This window comes from Trichechus manatus, unplaced genomic scaffold (assembly GCF_000243295.1).
Source record: "Trichechus manatus latirostris isolate Lorelei unplaced genomic scaffold, TriManLat1.0 scaffold00169, whole genome shotgun sequence".
Taxonomy (NCBI): Eukaryota; Metazoa; Chordata; class Mammalia; order Sirenia; family Trichechidae; genus Trichechus; species Trichechus manatus.
Window position 1 is genome coordinate 1932487 of NW_004444105.1, and position 19616 is coordinate 1952102.

Genomic DNA, 19616 nt, shown 5'->3' on the forward strand with positions numbered 1-19616 from the left:
AAAAAAAAAAAGATTGAGAAGTTAGAGGGTTAATATGTTGTGGGGTTGTTAACCAATGTCATAAAACAACGTGTGTACTACTGTTTCATGAGATACTCTTTGTTCTGTAAGCCTTCAGCTGAAGTACAATAAAATATAAAAAAGAAAGAATGAATGTCAAATCTTACTAAATAGTTTTTCTGCATCAGTTGATAGGATCATGTGATTTTTATTCTTTAGCCTGTTATTATGATTTATTTCATTGGTTTTGAAATATTGAACCAGACTGGTATTTATGGAATAAACCTCACTTGATCATCTTGTGTATTTTTATACATTCCTTAATTTTCTTTGCCAATATTTTTTTAAGGAGTTTTGCATGTATATCGATGAAGAATATTGGTTCATAATTTTTGCTTTTTGTACTTTGGTTTTGGTAGCAGGAAAATGCCCACTCACCATCTATTTTCTAGAAGAGATTGTACTGACATGGTTCTGATTCTTATTCAAATATTTGGTATAATCTTCAGTGAAATGATCTGAAGATTTCATTTTGGGGACAACTTAATTATGAATTTGATTTCCTTTATAGATGTATATGGAGTCAAACCATGCATTCATGTTTACTGAGTTGTGTAAATTACGTTTTTTGAGGAATTGGTCCATTTCATCAAAATTGTCATAATGTGTAGAATTGATCATAATGTTCCATTATCATCATTTTGAAGTCTGCAGGTTATGTAGTGATATCCCTTGTTTAATTCCAGATATTAGTAATTTGTGATTTCTCCTCTTTCTTGTTTATTAGTCTTGTTAAAAGTTTGTCAGCTATATTGACTATTTCAAACAAGAAACTCTCTGTTTAATTGATGCTTTCTATTATTTTTCTATAATCAGTTTATTGAACTTTGTTCTCATCTTTATCATTTTCTGCCTTCTGATTGATTTGGGTTTATTTTACTGTTTTTTGTTTGTTGAAGTGGTAGATTAGATTATTAATTTGAGAATTTACCTCATTTTTATATAAGCATTTAGTAATATAATTCTCCTCTCAGAACTGCCTTAGCAGTGTCCCACAAATTTGGATATATTGTATTTTCATCTTCATTTGGTTCAATGCACTTTTAATTTACTTTGAGACTGTTTTTATCTCAAAATAGTAGTCCCATGGATTACTATTATTATCGTTATTTAGAGGTATGTTGTTTTAATTTCCTAATGTTTGGAGATTATGCTGTTATGTTTCTGTTATTGACTTATATCTTGATTCCACGGGGTCAGAGAGCACACTGTACTATTTTAATTATTTTACATTTGTTGAGGTTTAATTCATGGTACATGATGTTGTCTATCTTGGTATGTGTTCCATGTGAACTTAAAAAGAATATGAATTCTATTATTGTTGGCCAACTGTTCTAAAACTGTTGATTAGATCCTGCTGGTTGATGGCTCTGTTGAGTTAATCTATATTCCTGCTGATTTTCTAATTGTTCTGTCAATTGTTGACAGTAGGCTGTTGACATCTCCAACTATAATGATGAATTTGCCTATTTCTTTTTTTAGCTCCATCAGTTTCAGCTTAACATATTTGTTGTTTGATGAATACACATTGGAAGATTGCTATGTCTTCTTGGTGGATCAACTTTTCTCATTATTTAGTTTTCTTCTGTGTCTAGTAATTCCTGAAGTCTATTTTATCTGATACCAATATAGCCACTCCTGATTTTTTTTCAAAAATGTTTGCGTAATATGTATTTTATTATTCTTTTACTTTAAAAATAATTATATTTGTAGTGAATTTCTTGTAGAGAGCGTATTGTTGGGTCTTGTTTTTTAAACCATAGTATCAACTTCTGTATCAATGGGTGTATTTTGACAATTTATATTTAATATAATTGTAGTGCTTATGGCTGCAGTTATACTTTTTGTTTTCTCTTGGTTCTCTATTTTTTTTCTCTGTTTTTATTTTGCCACCTTATTGTTTCTTGAACATATATTAGAATCTCATTTTGTTTTATGTATAGTGTTTTTGAGTGTATCACTTTGTATGGCTTTTATAGTGGTTATTACAGATATTAGTGTAAGTAGATAGATATATAGATAGATAGATAGACAGACCACAGTCTAATAATATCCATAATTTAGTAGTCAAAGTTAGCTGTAGAAACTTTAACTCTTGTAAGTTCCTTTACTTACCTTTTTTAAATGAAATTATCTTAAATATTTCCCCTACACATATTGAGAACCACATCGAACAGTGGTATGCTTTTTGTTTCAATCTTCAAATATAATTTGGTGAAAAATAAAGTGGAGAAAGAAAGTCTATTGTATTTACACATAATTTGCTTAGCATAGTGTTTTCTTTTCTAATGTTACAAGTGTCCTTCTATCATTACTTCTTTCATACCTGTACCCATTGCTGCTGGGTCGATTCCAACTCATACTGATCCTATAGGACAGAGTAGAACCCACAGGGTTTCCAATGAGTGACTGGTGGATTTGTGTTGATGACCTTTTGGTTAGCATCCAAACTCTTAACCACTGTGCCACCAAGGCTCATAGGGACCTTAATTTAACCATTCTTCTAGGGTAGTTCATCTGTTTACAGATTTGCTTGTTATTGTTGTTAGCTGCTGTTGAGTCAGCCCTGACTCATGGCAAACTCATGCATAATGGAACAAAACACAGCTCTGTTTCCCCATGATCATTTGTGGATCTGATCATTGTTTTCATTGGCTGATTTTTGGAAGTAGATTACCAGACCTTTCTTCTTAATCCGTCTTCGGCTGGAAGCTCTGTGTAACCTGTTCAGCATGACAGCAACACTCAAGCCTCCACTGATGGATGGTGGTTGCGTATGTGTTGCATTGGCCAGGAACTGAAACTGAGACTCCTTCATGGAAGGAAAGAATTCTACCACGGAACCACCATTGCCCCATGCAAATTTGCTTAGTTTTCCTTTATCTGAGAATATTTTTATTTCTCCTTGATTCATAAATAAATTTTTTGTAAGATATAGGACTCAGAATTGACAGTTCTTTTCTTTCTGCAGTTGAAGAAAGTTCTGCCACTTTCTTCTTTCTTGTTCTGTGATTGCAGATGAGAAATTCACAGTTATTTGAACTGTCATTTGAATTGTATTCCTATGTAGGTAAAGTTTTGTTCTCTTTTGCTGTTTTAAAGACTTTCATTGTCTTTATTTTTCAGAACTTTGACTATGATGTGTCTTGCTGAGGATTTCCTTGAGTTTATTTCTGTTTATCATTCAGTCAGCCTTTTCAATCTACAGAATTTTGTCCTTTGCTATTTTTGGCAAGTTTTTGGCCGTTATGTCTTTGAATACTTTTTTTCAGCCTCACTGTTTCTCTCCTCTTCTTTTGGGCTCTGAGGATGTGAATGTTTGATTTTTCTTTGTAGTCCCACAAGACCCTGAGGTTTTTCTTTTTTCTTCAGTCTCTTTTATCTTTTTTGTTCCAAATAATTAATTACCATTATTCTTCCAGATTACTGGTTCTTTCTTCTCTTCCTCTGTCTTCTGTAGTTAAGCCATCAGTTGAGGTTCCCCCACTCCAGTTACTCTATTTTTCAGTTTTAAATTTTCCATTGGCTTTCATTGATACTTTCTATTTCTTTGCTAAGGTTTCTCTCTCTCTTTGTTTTTTCCTGACACTTACTGCCCTTTTTTAAAAATTGTATTTTAAATGTAACTATAACTGTTTGTTAAAATATTTTTATTATGGTTATTTTAAAATATTTGTCAGATAATTCCAAAACCTGTGTCATATCAGTTTGGGGATCTAGTCATTGTCTTTTCCTTTCTATAAATTTAAGATTTTACTGTTTTTTGTAGAAATAAGTTATTTCCAGTTGAAAATAGACATTTTGAGTATTATGATATGAGACTCTGGATTTTATTTAAACCTCTGTTTTAGATAATTTCCTTTAACACTTCTTCAGCAGGGTAATGGGAGTACGACCACGTTTTTGTAAGCTAGAAGTAGAAGTCTAGGCTTCCCACTCAGTCTTCATTGGCAGTTGAGTAGAAGACTCTTTGGTACTGTTGTGCAAAAGTGGGAGTTAAGCACCCCTCCCCAATAGTCCTGCACTGATACCTCCCTGGATATGGAAAGCGTGGGAGTACTTCATTTTTACTGTCTTTCAGAGTTTTCTTATGTTTGTTTTAAATAAAATATGCATGGATTTTAGTTGTACTTATCAGGAGTGTCAAAAAGAAGAATTTGATTGAGGAGTCAATTAGAGTTAACAGGGTTTATTGAGTGAGATGGTTATTGCAAGTAGAGAGTGTCCAGACCAAAAGTGGCAAGGGGCTCACTTAAGCAGTACAAGTACAGGGCTTTAAAGGCAGTTTGGGGATTTCCAGTCAAGGAGGTTATATAATGATTGAGTTTTAGGTATGTTCTTAATTGAAGGGAGGGTTTAACAAAACAGGGATCTTTTTGTCATGGATTCCATAATTATACTTGTTTGAAGGCCATTGGTGGAGTCTGTTATGGTGAGTCAGAATATTTTTCCTTATTGAAAAACCTTATAACTCCTCTCCCTTTTTTCAGTCTCATGCCCATAGAATTTATTTTCAACAGAGTAGCCAGAATTATCATTTCAAAATTTATGTCAATTCTTGATACACCTCTGCTCAAAAACCTCCATGGTTTCCCCATGTCATTCAGAATAAAACTCATAAAGAGCCTACAGAGCACTGCAAATTCTATCCTGTGTTGATTTGTGGCCTCATTTCACACTAATTACTCTTGGTTTTTTTCTTTTCCAAAACACAATAGCACACTTGTTCTTCCTCAAACACTCCTAGATTGTCTTTACATCTGAACTTTTAGTTCTTCCTGCCTGGAATGCTTTATCTACAAACATGAAACTGGCTCACTCCTTTATTCCCTGCAGTCGTTCCCACAAAGCAGTGTGGAATTCCTGTCCCATAGTCTCTCAGTGATCTCTACTCTCTCCTTTCCTTTCTTGACTGTATATATCATATTTTAACATGTCCCACTTCATTTATGTGTACCTTTGTATTTTGTCTCTCTCCACTGGAATGTAAGTCCCATCCAGACATTTTGTGTAAGTTTTTTTGTCTGTTTTGTTCACTGTTAAGTTTCTATCGTTTAAAAAAGAAATAGATGTATAGTAACCACTCAAATATATGTGTTGAATGAACAAATCATTAAATTTTGAAGATGACTGATGTTAGCGAGATTTATAGGGTTAATGAAGATCAGAAGAACTTTATAAAAGAACAGAGTGAATAACTTGTTGAAAATCATCTGTGGGTGCCCAGCATGTAGATGGGCATTTAGGTCTAGGACTAACGTCAGAAATCGGAAAAAAGAGGGTAATTCTTATGTAGAAGTGATAATGGAAGCACTAGGAGTGGGTATGATTGACAGGTGAGATTGAGACAGGTGATTGAGACAGAGAAAAGATGAATTGACATTGGAATCAAAAGGCAAAACTTGAACCCATATTTGTTTTTGGCCCACTTGTAATGTTCGACAATATTCTCACTAAGAGTAAACTGCAATGGATAAGGTTTCAAATTTCCCCACATTCTAACCAACATTTGTTATTTTCTTTTTTTTTCTTTTCTTTTTAATCTTATCCATCCTAGAGGGAGTGAAATGATATCTCGTTGTGGTTTTGATTTGAATCTTGCTGATGGCTAATGATGTTGAGCATCTTTTCATGTGTTTGGTGGCCGTTTGAATGTCCTCTTTGGTGAAATGCCTATTCAAGTCCTTTGCCCATTTTATGATTGGGTTGTTTGTGTTTTTGTTGTAAAGTTGTAAATGTTTTATATATATTTTGGTTATTAGATTCATATCAGATGTGTGGATTTCAAAGACATTCTCCAAGTCAGTAACTTGTCTTCTCATTTTTTTGGTAAAGTCTTTTAAAGAACAAAAGTTTTTAATTTTTATGCAGTCTCATTTATTTATTTTGTCTTTAACTGTTTGTGCTTCTGTTATTCTATTAGATAATCCATTGTTAAAAGCTAAACCTGACAGCATTGCCCCTGCATTTTCTTCTAAGAGTTTTATGGTTTTAGTTTGCATATTTAGGTCCTTATCCTTTTTTAATTTGTTTTTGTGTATGGTGTGAGGGATGGGTCCTGTTCATTTTTCTGCATGTGGAAATCCGATTTTCCCAACACCGTTCATTGAATACACTCTTTTTTCCCCATGGAATGGATTTAGCACCCTACGGTCAAAAATCAGTTGGCTATAGATGTGTGAATTTCCTTCTGGACTCTCAGTACTATTCCATTGGTCTATGTGTCTTTTGTTACACTAGTAACAGGCTATTTTGGTTACTGTCTCTGTATAGTATGTCCTCCTACTCTGTTCTTCTCTTTCAACATTGCTTTAGCTATTCAGAGCCTCTTGCCATTCCATATAAAGTTGAGGATTGGTTTTTCTATTTCTGTAAAGAAAGCTATTGGAATTTTGATAGGGATTGTGTTGAATCTGTAGATTGCTTTGGGTAGTATTGACATCTTAACAATATTGTCTTCCAATGCATGAACATGGAACATTTTTCTATTTATTCAAGTCTTCATTAATCTCTTTCTGCCGTGTCTTATAGTTTTCATTGTATAAGTCCTTCATATCCCTGGTTAAATTTATTCTTAGATATTTTATTCACTTAGATGCTATTGTAAATGGAATTGTTTCCCTAATTTCTCTTTCAGATTTTTCATTACTAGTCTGTAGAATCCCAACTGATTTTTGTTTGTTGATCGTGTACCGTGCAACTTTGCTAAATTCCTCTATTAGTTCCAGAAGTTTTCTTGTGGACTTTTTGGGATTTTCTATATACAGAATCATATCCTCCATGAATAGAGATAATTTTACGCCTTCTTTTCCAGTCTAGATACCTTTTATTTCTTTCTCTGTTCACTTAGAATAACAGAGGTAGAAGGAGAGTCAAGAATAAGAGGAGGATATGGAATGTGTGGCTAATTGCCTCCATGAACAACTGCCTCCTTTGTCATGAGACCAGAAGAACTGGATGGTGCCTAGCTACCATTACTGAACATTTTGATCAAAGATTCCATAGAAGAATCCTGATTAAAAGGGGGGAAATGCAGAACAGAATTTCAAATTCTCATAAACTCCAGACTTTCTGGAACCATGGAGGGTGGAGGAACCCCTGAAATTATTGCTCTCAGATATTCCTTAAACCTTAAACCAAAAATATCCCCTGAAGTCTTCTTAAATTGAATAGTAAACACATTGCCATTGAGTTGATTCAGACTCATAATGATCTTATAGGACAGAGTAGAACTGCCCCATAGGGATTCCAAGGAGACCCTGTGGATTCGAACTACCAACCGTCTGGTTAGCAGCCATTGCTCTTAACCACTGCAGTTTAGCTTAACTAGTAATAAAGGTCTCCTTTAAGCTTTATGCTCTTTTAAGAACTATCTGCATGGGATCAAATTGACAATAGCAACTCGAAAGATTACATAGGAACCATAAGGGGCAGTGAGTTTATGTTAAAGAGGGAGGAACAACTCAGAAAAACAAGGTGAGAATTTTTGCACAACTTGAAGAGTGTCACTAAATTGTACATGTAGAAACTGTTGAATTTGTGTATGGTTTGCTGTGTATATTCTCACCAACAGCAAAATAAATAAAATTTAGAAAAAAAGAGTAAATTGCAACTTTTTAAATAACATACAGGAAAATCTCATATTTTTCCAAATTTTTCCACCCTTTTCCTATCTGGATCATATTATGGGTTTGTACAAGAAGTATTCACCATCTGCATGTAAAATAAGCTATCAGTACAAACAATGAAGGGGAGAATGGAGGGTATGGGGGTGAATTAACACAAGGAGAAACCTGTCAGTTTACCAGTAATATATTACTACTGCCAGTAAAGTGGATTGTTTAAAAATAAATCTTCTGAAATAACTGTGATGGAGTTACTAAAACATTTGTGACATCAGCATTTCAGGGATTTAGAATACTAAAAATTAATAGTCTGTAATTCTATAGAATGAGGCATTGTTTGCCACAGTGGGGAAAACAAAAACAAAAAACAGCTGCCATAGAGTTGACTCTGACTCATGGTGACCCCACCTGTATAAGAGGAGAACTGTGCTCCACACAGTTTTCAATCACTGAATTTTTGAAAGTAGATCACCAGACCTTTCTTTTGAAGTGCCTCTGATTGTTTTCAAACCTCCCCAAACCTCCAATCATTCAGTTAGCAGGTGAGCACATTAACCTTTGCACCACCTAGGATTTCCTTGCCATAAGAAAGTGGATATGGAATACTGAAGCTTTCACGGGAATTATTGAGAATATAGCTATGTCATCAATGTTGCAAAGGCCTATGAATCTGAGTTATACTCTACTGTGCTCCTGTTGTGTGGTCTTAAAAATACTCCTACAGTGAATTATTTGATTTAAATATTTCCATGGAACATGATACATATTTAAAAATACTTTCTAGTTGACTGGATGCTTTTTTGTATTTTCCATTGCCACGTACTATAATTGCTAAAACTATCAATAGTGCACACAGTGATTCTAATCCTGCACTCATTACATATTATACTTAATGACAGAAAACACATTTGGCAGTATTTTCAGAGGGTTTATTACTTGCTAGTCACTCTCTCTATGACTTCACTAAGCACATAAATGTATTAGTATTCTCTCAATCCTCTTATAATTAAAATTTTTTGTGGAAATATTAATAACGTTTCAAAAATATTTGTTACATCTTCTTGTAAAATCTATCATGAACACTGCTGACTTTATTTCTGGTTCAAAAGGAGATTTTTTTTTTACCACATTCTTTACATTATCGGCTGGTCGACACTAGTAAGTGGGCTATTGATTTCCTTAAGTATCCAAGTGGGAAACATCTTTCTAAAAATCCAAAATGAATCAGTGGGCTCCAGTTGATTTTTATTTTCTTTTAGTAAATATAAGACACACACCATTGAACAACCAGGCACAAGGATTAAAATTAATGTATGGCTTATTTTTGGACCTGGTCCATGTGGCTTCTAGTGTTATGACATCCATAGCCCATTTTTTCCGTGTTTCATAGTCACTTTTCCATGGTAGATAGTAACTTATTCTGGAAGACATCAAATAATATTGATTTTAGTTATTATAATCCTTATTTATCATTTGAAATGTGAAGCAAGAGGTAAAAATAGTTTTTAAAACATTCCCAGTTTTTTCTCTACTTATATATCATCAAGATTAAAATTTTAATTAGGCCAGATATAATTCTATACAGTATTTATCAGTACTGAAACAACTTTCATGGATTAAAAGAATACTTAGTCCCCCTATCCCTTAACCCATCTTGTTTTGGTATTAATCTGCAATGCATGTGAAATATACTTATTAAACACAAAAGTCTACAATATCTATACATTAGATATCAGTGATTCTAGTTAAGCTTGTTGCACTAGAAAGAATATCCAGTTGTTATCCATTGTTTCAAGAAATAGAATTCATGGGACCTATTTCTCTTTCCCTTTCAGGAGTTGGAATTTTCAAATTTATTTGCTGTTCTTCACTGCATCCATTCATTCTTTGCTGCCAAAGTAGCTTGTTTGGACCCTCTATTTTTAGGTAGTCAGGCTACTTCTTCTGCTGCTGCCAGCTCTGCTGCAACAAGCAAAGCAAAGTATCCGACTTGACACACTGAGCTCTTCATTGTGACTCAGGATGACTGTGTAAGCAGAGTACTCATATTAATCACTCTAGACCCTGGAGAAACCAAGACATCACCAAGTCAACACTGGAGTCAAACTGAAATTTTGGCAGAAAAAAAAAAGATCATACAGAATCTCTAAAACATCTCTATTCTGGAAGATGTCTGTGAATAATCCTACATGAATAGAACATCTTTGTTCTCACTCGATTGATTTGTGTCAGTATACTGCTCTAACCAGAAGTGAGAACAAAGGAATGATTCAAACAGCTTGTAAATAATATAAAAGTTGTAAGCTACCTATAAAAACACTACTTAAATGATTTTTTTTCCTGTTTTGTAGATTATTTTGTATGACAAAAATGTGTTGGGCCAGATCATGAACATATGCCCTATCATTGTATTATGAGTGGCATGAAGAAGGCAAAAAACCACATGGCAGAAAGAACACTAGCATACAAAAACTCTCATCAAAGATGAAGTCACTTTAATTTGCTGATATAAATTTCTCCTGTATTCTCATTCCATGAATTGACACTGGCGCTCCACATTTGTTTATCATTGTAAAACAGTCATAAGAATTGTAAAAGGATATTTGTATTGACCTATGATAGGTGCAAAGGGAAATGGGATATTTTGCTCTCAGTTACTGAGAGTAAATATTTTGTTATCTGCTAGTGTCAACCAACTATTCAGAAAATGTTATTAATTCAGTTACAAATGATAGAGATGTTCATGAACTCTTCATTTTTTCTTTCATTTTAATGAGATTTATATTTCACCTAATGAGATTTATTATCAAATTAAAATTTCACAAAATTTCAGTGACCCCCCAAAAAAGAAACAATATCAACAAATATGGTGTAAGAAACAATTTTTTTAACTATCCTAATTCTTTCCTACCATCTTAATTTTGAGCTGAAATGTCCCTAAAAAACAATCTCACAGGCTATTATTTATATATTATCTAATTACCATTTTTCCATTTTAGTGATATTTTGAGCAGAAAATAAGGTGATATTTGAAAATAAAATTTAGAATCTTGTGAATTATTACATCATAAAAAGTACTTATGTAATGCCAAACTATGTGGATCGTTTTAGTTATCTCAGGAATGTAAACATGGAGAGGACAGAAATTTAGAAGCACTGGAGAGGTACACGCACTAAACAGTTTCCAGGCACTACATAATTCGTTTTGTAACTTGGAAAAGATTCTCTGCTTTCATTATAGCTTTATGGACACCTACTGTTAAACAATCAGCTGCGTATTTAAAAAAAGAAAAACTACTTTTTATTAAAACACATGTTCCCAACTAACCAAACATTGAATGTTTCATTTGAAGATGATCAAGTATCCAATAAGGTAGTTAGATTTTCTTTCTTTCTTTTTTTAATAAGAGAAAAAAAGTCACTGAAGGAGGAAACAAAGTGTTATTTATAAAAGGAACAAATGCCCATTATAAATTTTAGAATATATATATATATATATATGTGAAACGGTTCCCATAATTAATTATTTATTAATTTTGTATCTGATTCATTCTAAAAAAACATTAAATGGAAAAGAAAAAGTGAAGATTCACAATTGTACATAGATAAGATTTTAGTTGGATCTAGAATACCTTATTAAAAGAACTGTGACAAACTAGAAAACAGTTTTTAATATAGTTTATTTTGACCAAAAATGAAATTCATATCCATAATTAAGATAGCTCTTTGGAATCACTATGTATTGATCCAAACTCACTGTTGTCGAGTCAACTGCCAGAAGAGCAAACAAATCTGTCTTGGAAGAAGTACAGCCAGAATGCTCCTTAAAAGCAAGAACGGTGAGACTGGGTCTCACTTACCTTGGACATGTTATCAGGAGGGACCAGTCCCTGTAGAATAACATCATGCTTGGTAAACTAGAGGGTCAGTAAAAAAGAAGAAGACCCTCAACTAGATGGATTGACATAGTGGCTGAAAGAATGGGCACAAACATAGCAACAATTGTGAGGAAGGCACAGGATTGGTCAGCATTTTGTTCTGTTGCATATATGGTCGCTATGAGTCAGAACAGACTCAATGGCAGTTAACAACATGTATCGATCAAACTTAGCAGTCATTCTAAAAACAGAAGCCTATCAAAAGCTGGCTTCACTAGGCTAGTAAAGAACTTAGAGAATGAGAGTAGAAGAAGGTGTCTACCTTAGGATTTTAAGCAGTGGTTGCTGGTTCATTACAGAATTTCTGCTACTAACTGGAGCTGTAACTTAGTGTGCCCCATACTGGGATAATATTAATGTATTCACAGTGCGATAATGTGTCTATAGGAAGATATATTCCAAAAGCCAAACAAAATAAAATAGTTTTAAAACTTAACATAAGAGTAGTAGAATAAAAAAGTGTCATTTTTTTAATTTTCATTTTAAAATATAAAAAACAATTTAATTAAACATCCAAATTGCTAGTCTCTGCTCCTGTGTATGATGAAAGAAAAGGTGCGCTATGAGATATGTATGAGTACATATTTATATATATATTTCTTTTATATCTTAGTACAACATATATATACATATATAAGTACATATATATGTATATACACACATATATATGAAAATTCTCACCATAAATTACATTAGAAAATATATTTCATACATATACATTTAATATATTCTAAAATTACTTTTAAATTTGTAAATTGTAGCTGGAAATAAAAGTCATGGAAATACCATTATTGTGATTATTTTTGATACTATTGATAAAAACAATAGGCTTAAATTAGTATTTAACATGATTGGTGGAGCAGTCACCTATTACAAAAATGTTATTCTGATTTTCATCAATTTAGCAGTTAGTATTTAACACTTTCTTTACAGTGTGATCATTAGTCATTGTCATTTGTTATAACTTGGACTACTTGAATGAGAACATTTAGAAATGAAAAAAATCAGGTAAATCTTTATTTCTCATGCAATTTAGGTTTAGCTGCATGAGATTTATTTATCAAACCCTAGTTTGTACATAGAGAACATTTTAACAGTGGAATGCTTAATTATATTTTAAACCTTCCAGTGCCTTGATACATAGACCGTTCCGTCATTAAAGGCTTCATTTAAGTGTACACAGTGCAATCTCAAAGGGAATATTATAGGTAGTTAGGTCAGAGAAGTCATCCCAAATATCATTTGGAAACTATGCTAACTAATAAAATTAACGTCTTTTGCCTGAAAAAGAGTAACAGTTTAATTAAGCTGAAGTATATAAAAGCAGGGACATTTTTAATTTGTTATATAACAAGTATCTGTTTAAAAATGCATTAATAGATAATGTAAGTGTAATGGTTACCCCAAACTTTACTAACATTTTTTAATAGGAGAGAAAAATTAGCTAATAATTTTTGGTTATAATTTAGACATGTACCAATTACAGTTTTAAAGCCTTTGCTCATAAAACTGTTGTTAAGCAACAAGAAAAGTAATTACCTGAAAATTAATGCCAAGTACATATTAGCCATGAAAGCAGAGTGGTTTTTCTTTGGGTACACTAGTTTACAGATAGACATGTCACTCATTTACACTGGCAAAGCTTGTCTATAAACTTAGTCTGCATTGAATGCTGGGTTTGAGATAAGTTTGATTTATTACTGAGGAAAAGTAATAATCTTAACAATATTTAGAGTTACTGCTGGAAATTAGCAGTGTGGAGAAGCTTTAAAAGCACAAGGATCATATTGTGCTTAACATTTTAAGGTAAGTATCGATGTTTTCATGTTAGTAAACGTCTACCATTTTGTTACTATTAAAACTATTATAGTTGATGAGTTCTCCTTAAAAAATTGCTTTATTCATACCTCTAAAATTCTTGTTTATTATTTATTCCTACTCCTTAATACTTTCAATCCTAATATTACTTATTTTCACATTTGAATTTTATTTTAAACATAACTGAAATGTTATATGTTTTATACAAAAAAATGCAATGAAATACCAGAAATATAAAATGTAAATATATTTATTTCATTTTAAGTTGTTTTGGTGGATATTTGTAAAATGTAAATTAATATCTATGACAAAAACTTGTCACTTTGTTCTTTAATTTTATTAATGTACTAATAAAACTGTACCTTTTTAAATGAAGTATTCTGTAGAATAAAAATAAATACTTTTTAATATGTGTGCATTTTCACTTCTTTGGGTTTGGTTGGTAAATTTCATGTATGTTTAAAGCATAATTCTGAGAGAGTTAACTGCAATGAAAAGGGTTAACTATGACCTGTCTACCATGGTATGCAGACCACTGAGGATATAATCTCTTCTGGTTCAACAATATTGATGAAGATTACATATTTAACCCTTAAAAGATCCAAAAGATTGAAAAAAAATATTATCTGCCAAGTTAATTAAACAACCAAAGAGTTACAAATTTTGAACTTGAGACAGTTTTTTTGATACATTTAACCGGTTACCATGAAGTGGATTCCAACTCATGGCGACTCAGTATGTGCCAGAGTTGAACTGGGCTCCGTATGGATTCAATGGCTGATTTTTCGGAAGTAGATTTCCAGTGCTTTCTCCTGAGGCATCTCTTGATGACCTCAAACCTCCAACCTTTCAGTTAGTAGCCAAGAACATTAGCCTATTTCACACTGGTCTATTATGATCTGACCCTTTATTAAGAGGTTGGACTGACAGGACATCCTTATTGGGTCATTTGAGACTGAGAAGCACCTCATTACTTCATGTAACACGAGACCAAGTTCTCCTTCAGGTATTACAGACTCGTAGAAGGGAATGATCACAAAAATCATTTTAGAGCAATTCTAATATTTATATTCTTCCCAGTGTTTAGATTGCTAAATTAACATTTTTTCTCTTCTCTCATTTTCAATATTTTTGTTTTGGAAAAAAATGACTTTTTTGAAAAAAGTGAATGCCTATCATATTCTAAGCAATTAAAATGAACACAAGAAAAATAAATAGACATTATACAAAATTTCATAATCAAAATAAGAACATTTTCTTATAGATGAATATTATGATATATATATTATTAGTTGATGTGTAAATGTATAGATTAAAATGTTTCTATAAAAATGATCCAACAAAAAATACAATTTAAAGTAAATAGATAACTGTGTGGGAAGAATACATAAACAATTTGGTAAAATGTGGAAAATTATTTAAGTTGAGGGTTGTTAATATAAGATCTGCTACACAAAATTTCTAGTTTTTAAAAGATAACTACATATTAAAAGGTAATATTAAGTATGCTTAAAAAGCAATTAAGGGATCAAGACAACAAGGTTTCTTTTTTTTCCATTTTTTTATTAAGGTTAAATTAAATTTGGATTAAAAAAATCATCCTTTTCAGAATACAGTTCCATGAGTTTTGACAAATGAAAATGATCGTGTAACCATCTCCAAAATCAAGATACAGAACAGTTCAATCTCAACAATATATTCTTCAGCGTCAATTTGTTTACAATTCCTTCCCCTACATCCAGGCCCCTGCCAGCCCTAATCTTTTTTTATTCCCATAGTTTTCCCCTTTCCAAAGTGAAATAAAGTTGATAAGGGATATAAAATAAAATAGACATGTGATCTATCATAAAGTGACTATGTTAACGCTAAGAGCTCAGTGTAATCTTTTACCTTAAATTTTACACTCGCTGTCTAGCAGCTCCGTGTAGCCTTTCCCCCAGATCTACCTTCTTTGCCTAGGAACTGACCCATTATCATTAAGGAAATGAACTTCTTTGCGATCAGGCTAAAGAATGTGAACACTTAATTGAAACTTCTGATTTCGATTTCCTCTGGTTTCTGAGGTACTGGGCCAAGTGGTAGATCATGGAAATTTTGGTTCCCAATCTCCTCCAGTGATTGACAGTCTGAGCAAGGTAACTTTTAACCAATCATTCCTGAAAATATCCATCATGTCACTGTTTTGTAACCAGCAAGAAACCCTCCTTAGCCCCATGTCTTTCAGTTATGGCTTTTAGCCAATGAATGTACTCATGTGACCATTAATGTTAAAGATTATGCTTTACTTCTCCCTCCTTTGACTGAACTTAATTACTGTAAACCAATGAAATAACTTGCAATTTTCTTCTCCCTCTTCAGCACTATAATTCCTTATGACTTGCATCTTTCCCCCTGAGATCTGTGAGCTTCAGCCTGAGGTTTTACAGTCTCCCATTGCAATGTTGTTCCTTCAATAAATCTCTTTTGATTTTATTTCAGCGGAGCTGGAGAGGTTTTTCTCTACAACAGTGTACACAGTATTTTGAGTATGGCTTTTTTTCACTTAGTAAGATGCCTTGGGAACCATCTATGTTGTTGTAGGTCTCTGTAGTCTGTTCCATTTTATTGGTGAGCAACATTCTATTGTATGGGTGTACCACAGTTTCTTTATCCATTCTCCAGTTGAAGGATATTTGGGATGTTTCTAGTTTTTGATGATTATAAATAAAGTTACTATAAATATTAACATTCAGGCTTTTTTGTGAACAAATATTTTCGTTTTACATGGTTAAATTACTAGAAATTGAATTGCTGGGTTACATCATAAGTGTGTGTTTAACTTCACAAGAAACTGATAAGCTGTTTTCCAAAGTAGCTGCAATATTCTGCATTCTTTCAGTATGAGAGAATGCAGTGTATGAGAGTGCAAGTTGTTCCATATCCTTATTAACTGTTAGTATTGTTATTCTTTTTAAGCCACTCTAAAAAGTTATTAAGAGTATCTCGTTGTAATTTTGGGGCCCTGGTGGCACTCTGGTTAAGAACTCAGCTGCCAACCTAAAGGTCAACAGTTTGAATCTATCAGCTGTTCCTTGGAAACCCTATGGAGTAGTTCTACTCCATCCTATAAGGTCGTTTGGTTTGGTATTGTGATTTTAATTTGCATTTTCTTAATGACTGATGATAAGAATCTTCTCATATGTGTACATGTCATCCACATGTCTTTTGTGTTGAAGTATTTGTTAAATCACTGAACATTATACCTTTTAAAAATATTAGATTGTTCGGAGGTGGAGTCACCATGGCACTATAGACAGAAGCACCATGCCATCCCTCCACAGCAAAGACTCAAAAAACTAAATAAAACAGAGACAAACATCAATCCTGGAACCTAAATGAAGAAATAAAGAACTCAACCAAGCATCGAATGGAATAAGAAACTGACAGAGAACAGAGAGCAAGGAGAGATATAGAGTGGAGGTCCCCTATCAGATAACATGGAACCTATTCGCCATCTTGGACTCCTCAGCCACCAGGATCAGGAGACAGGGAGTACAGGAAGGCAGCTTCACAGAGCTCCCAGCAGGAGACAGAGCACCCGGTAGCCAGCAATACATGCTTTCCCATCCCCCTCCCTTCTTCTCCCTGCTTGGCCTATACCGCTTCCCAGCTGGCCGTTGTCCCTCAGCTGGGGAGGCGCTTGCTCCTTAACTCTTGAATTCACCCTGCCCACAAAATGGCTCCTTCACTGCCATTTTTTTTGTTGCTGTTGTTGCTTTTCTTGATTTCTCTCTCACCTACTTCCCTTCCTTTCTCTTGAACATCTGGCTCCTTGTGCCATCTCCCCTCCTTCTTGACAGGCAGTGAAGCACTGCTCAGCTGGGAAACCACTTCCCTGTTCCACTCTGCGAAGCCAGTGGGCTCTCTTGGGGATTTCTTGTCTCTCTCTACCATCCTTCCCTTCTTTTCTCCTGAACACCTGGCACTGTGTGCCATCTCTTCTCCCTCTAGATGGGCTGTGGAGTGTCACACGGCAGGGAGCAATTTCCTTGCTCCATGCCACCACATCAGTGGGATCCCATGGGGCATTTTTTCTAATTTTTAAATTTCTTTTCCTTCTCTCTTCTTTTCTTGGTTCCTTGTCTCTCCCAACCTTCCTTCCTTACTCTTCTCCTGAACACTTGATGTCATGTGCCATCTCTGCTCCTTCTGCATGGGATGCGCATTGTTGCTCAGCTGGGGACCCATTTCCAGTGAGCTCTTTTGGGGCATTTTTTCTTCTTTTTTCTTAGTTTGATCTCTCTCTCTACCTTCCTCCCAACTGCCTGGTCTTTTTTTTTTTTCCCCTTTCTTTTTTCTCAGTTTCTTTTCTCTCTCTACATTCCTTCCATTCTTTTCTCCCAACCACCTAGGCTTGTGTGCCTGTCTCGTTTTTAAAATCTAGTTTCTTATCTGTCGCTCTTCCTAACTTTCCTTAGCCCACTTAGTTACATGTGCCATATCTGTCCCTTCTTTAAGGTCTCTGCCTCACATCCTGGCTAGAAAGCCACCAGCACACAGCTTCTCTGGTTCTGCACCACTCCAACAGCAGCTCCCTCGGCACTTTTTTTTTTTTTTGGCTGCTCTTTATCTCTCCTCTTTCTCTTCTTTCTCACACCCTTTTAGTTCCACACATTACAACCTTCCCCCTGCCTATTCCCTACCTGCACCGTGCACTGAGTATCACACTCCCAGAGCAGCACAGGCACAGTCTACTGAAAACTGCCTTGCACTGACCCCTGGCCCCACGATGTGCCACAAAAGAACCATCCCAGCATCTCCCCTTCAGCTAAACCTGCCCTGTTGCACCATAGCTGAGCAATTGGCACTGCCCATTGGATGAGTTGGGGAGAAGTATCATGTCCACAGATGAACAAACAACAAAGAATGCCCAGCCCACCTGCTCAGATGTAACCAAATAAAACAAAAGTGCAGAACAAAACAAAAATATATACAATCAATAAATGAAGACAATAATAGCTGAATGTCCTGAAGAGAGCAAACAATATCTAAACATGTAAAAAAGCAAGACAGGATGGTTCCAGTAGGTGTCCAAAATAAAACACCACACAAGTAAAAGAACAGGCACTGAAACTACCTGATAGTGAATTCAAATCTCTAATATTCAGAGCTATCCAAGAGTTGAAGAAAAAAGCAGACAAAAATGAGGATAGAATATACAAAATCATGGAAAAGACAGCCAAAACTATAGAAGAATTAAAGAAAATAATACAGAAACAAAATGTCAAAATAAATTCACAATTAGAAATCATATAAAAACAGCAATTAGAAATCCAAAAGAAAAACAACACAATTTCAAGAATGGACAGTGTCATAGAGGGTTTGAGGGGCATGTTTGAAACAATGGAAGACAGGATCAGTGAAACTGAAGATTTTTGGATACCAGTTTGAGGAAAAATCAGTTAAAAGTATGAAGAAACCCTAAGAATGATGTAGGATACACAAAAAGCAAAAATTTGTGAGTTATCAGAGTTCCAGAACAGAGGGATAAAACAGAAAACATGAGAGGATCATTGAAGAATTGCTGACAGAAAACTTCCATAATAACATGAAAGATGAAAAGCTGACCATCCAAGAAGCTCAATGAACCCCATATAGGGTAGACCCCAAGAGAAAATCACTAAGGTATATCATAATCACACTCACTAAAACCAAAGATAATCCTGACAGCAACTCAAGAAAAACAAAAAGTCACATACCGAGGGGAAATAATAAGACTAAACTCTGATTACTCAGCATAAACCATGGAAGCAAGAAAGCAATGAGATGATATATATAAAACCTTGAAAGAAAAAAGCTGTCAACCAAGAATAATATATCCTGAAAAACCCACAATCAAAAATGAGAGCGAAATTAGGACGTTTCCAGATAAACAGAAAATAAGGGAATATGTAAAAACCAAGCCAAAATTGCAACAATTATTAAAAAGAGGAGGCGTGGTCAACATGGTGGAGTAGTTAGACCCTTCTTATATCCCTCTTACAACAAAGACCTGGAAAAACAAGTGATTTGATTCTAAGTGAACATCTGGCAGCCCTGAACAAGGCAAAGTTAAGAAATCCATCTGAAATCTATAGAAAAATGGCACTCTAAGCAGAAGCACCACGCCGTCCCTCCACCGCAAAGATCTGAAAAA

At 34.1% G+C, this 19616-nt stretch overlaps 1 protein-coding gene across 1 annotated transcript in view; it reads left to right on the forward strand.

The window, feature by feature from the left end:
• The window catches only part of SNTG1 (syntrophin gamma 1), a 664017-nt gene extending 654270 nt beyond the window's left edge, over positions 1-9747 (forward strand). Inside the window, exon 17 of the mRNA XM_004386583.2 lies at positions 9521-9747. Within this exon, the coding sequence (XP_004386640.1) occupies positions 9521-9679 (159 nt within the window). The 3' untranslated portion in view covers positions 9680-9747. The remainder of the gene's footprint in view (positions 1-9520) is intronic.
• Positions 9748-19616: the final 9869 nt, after the last annotated feature.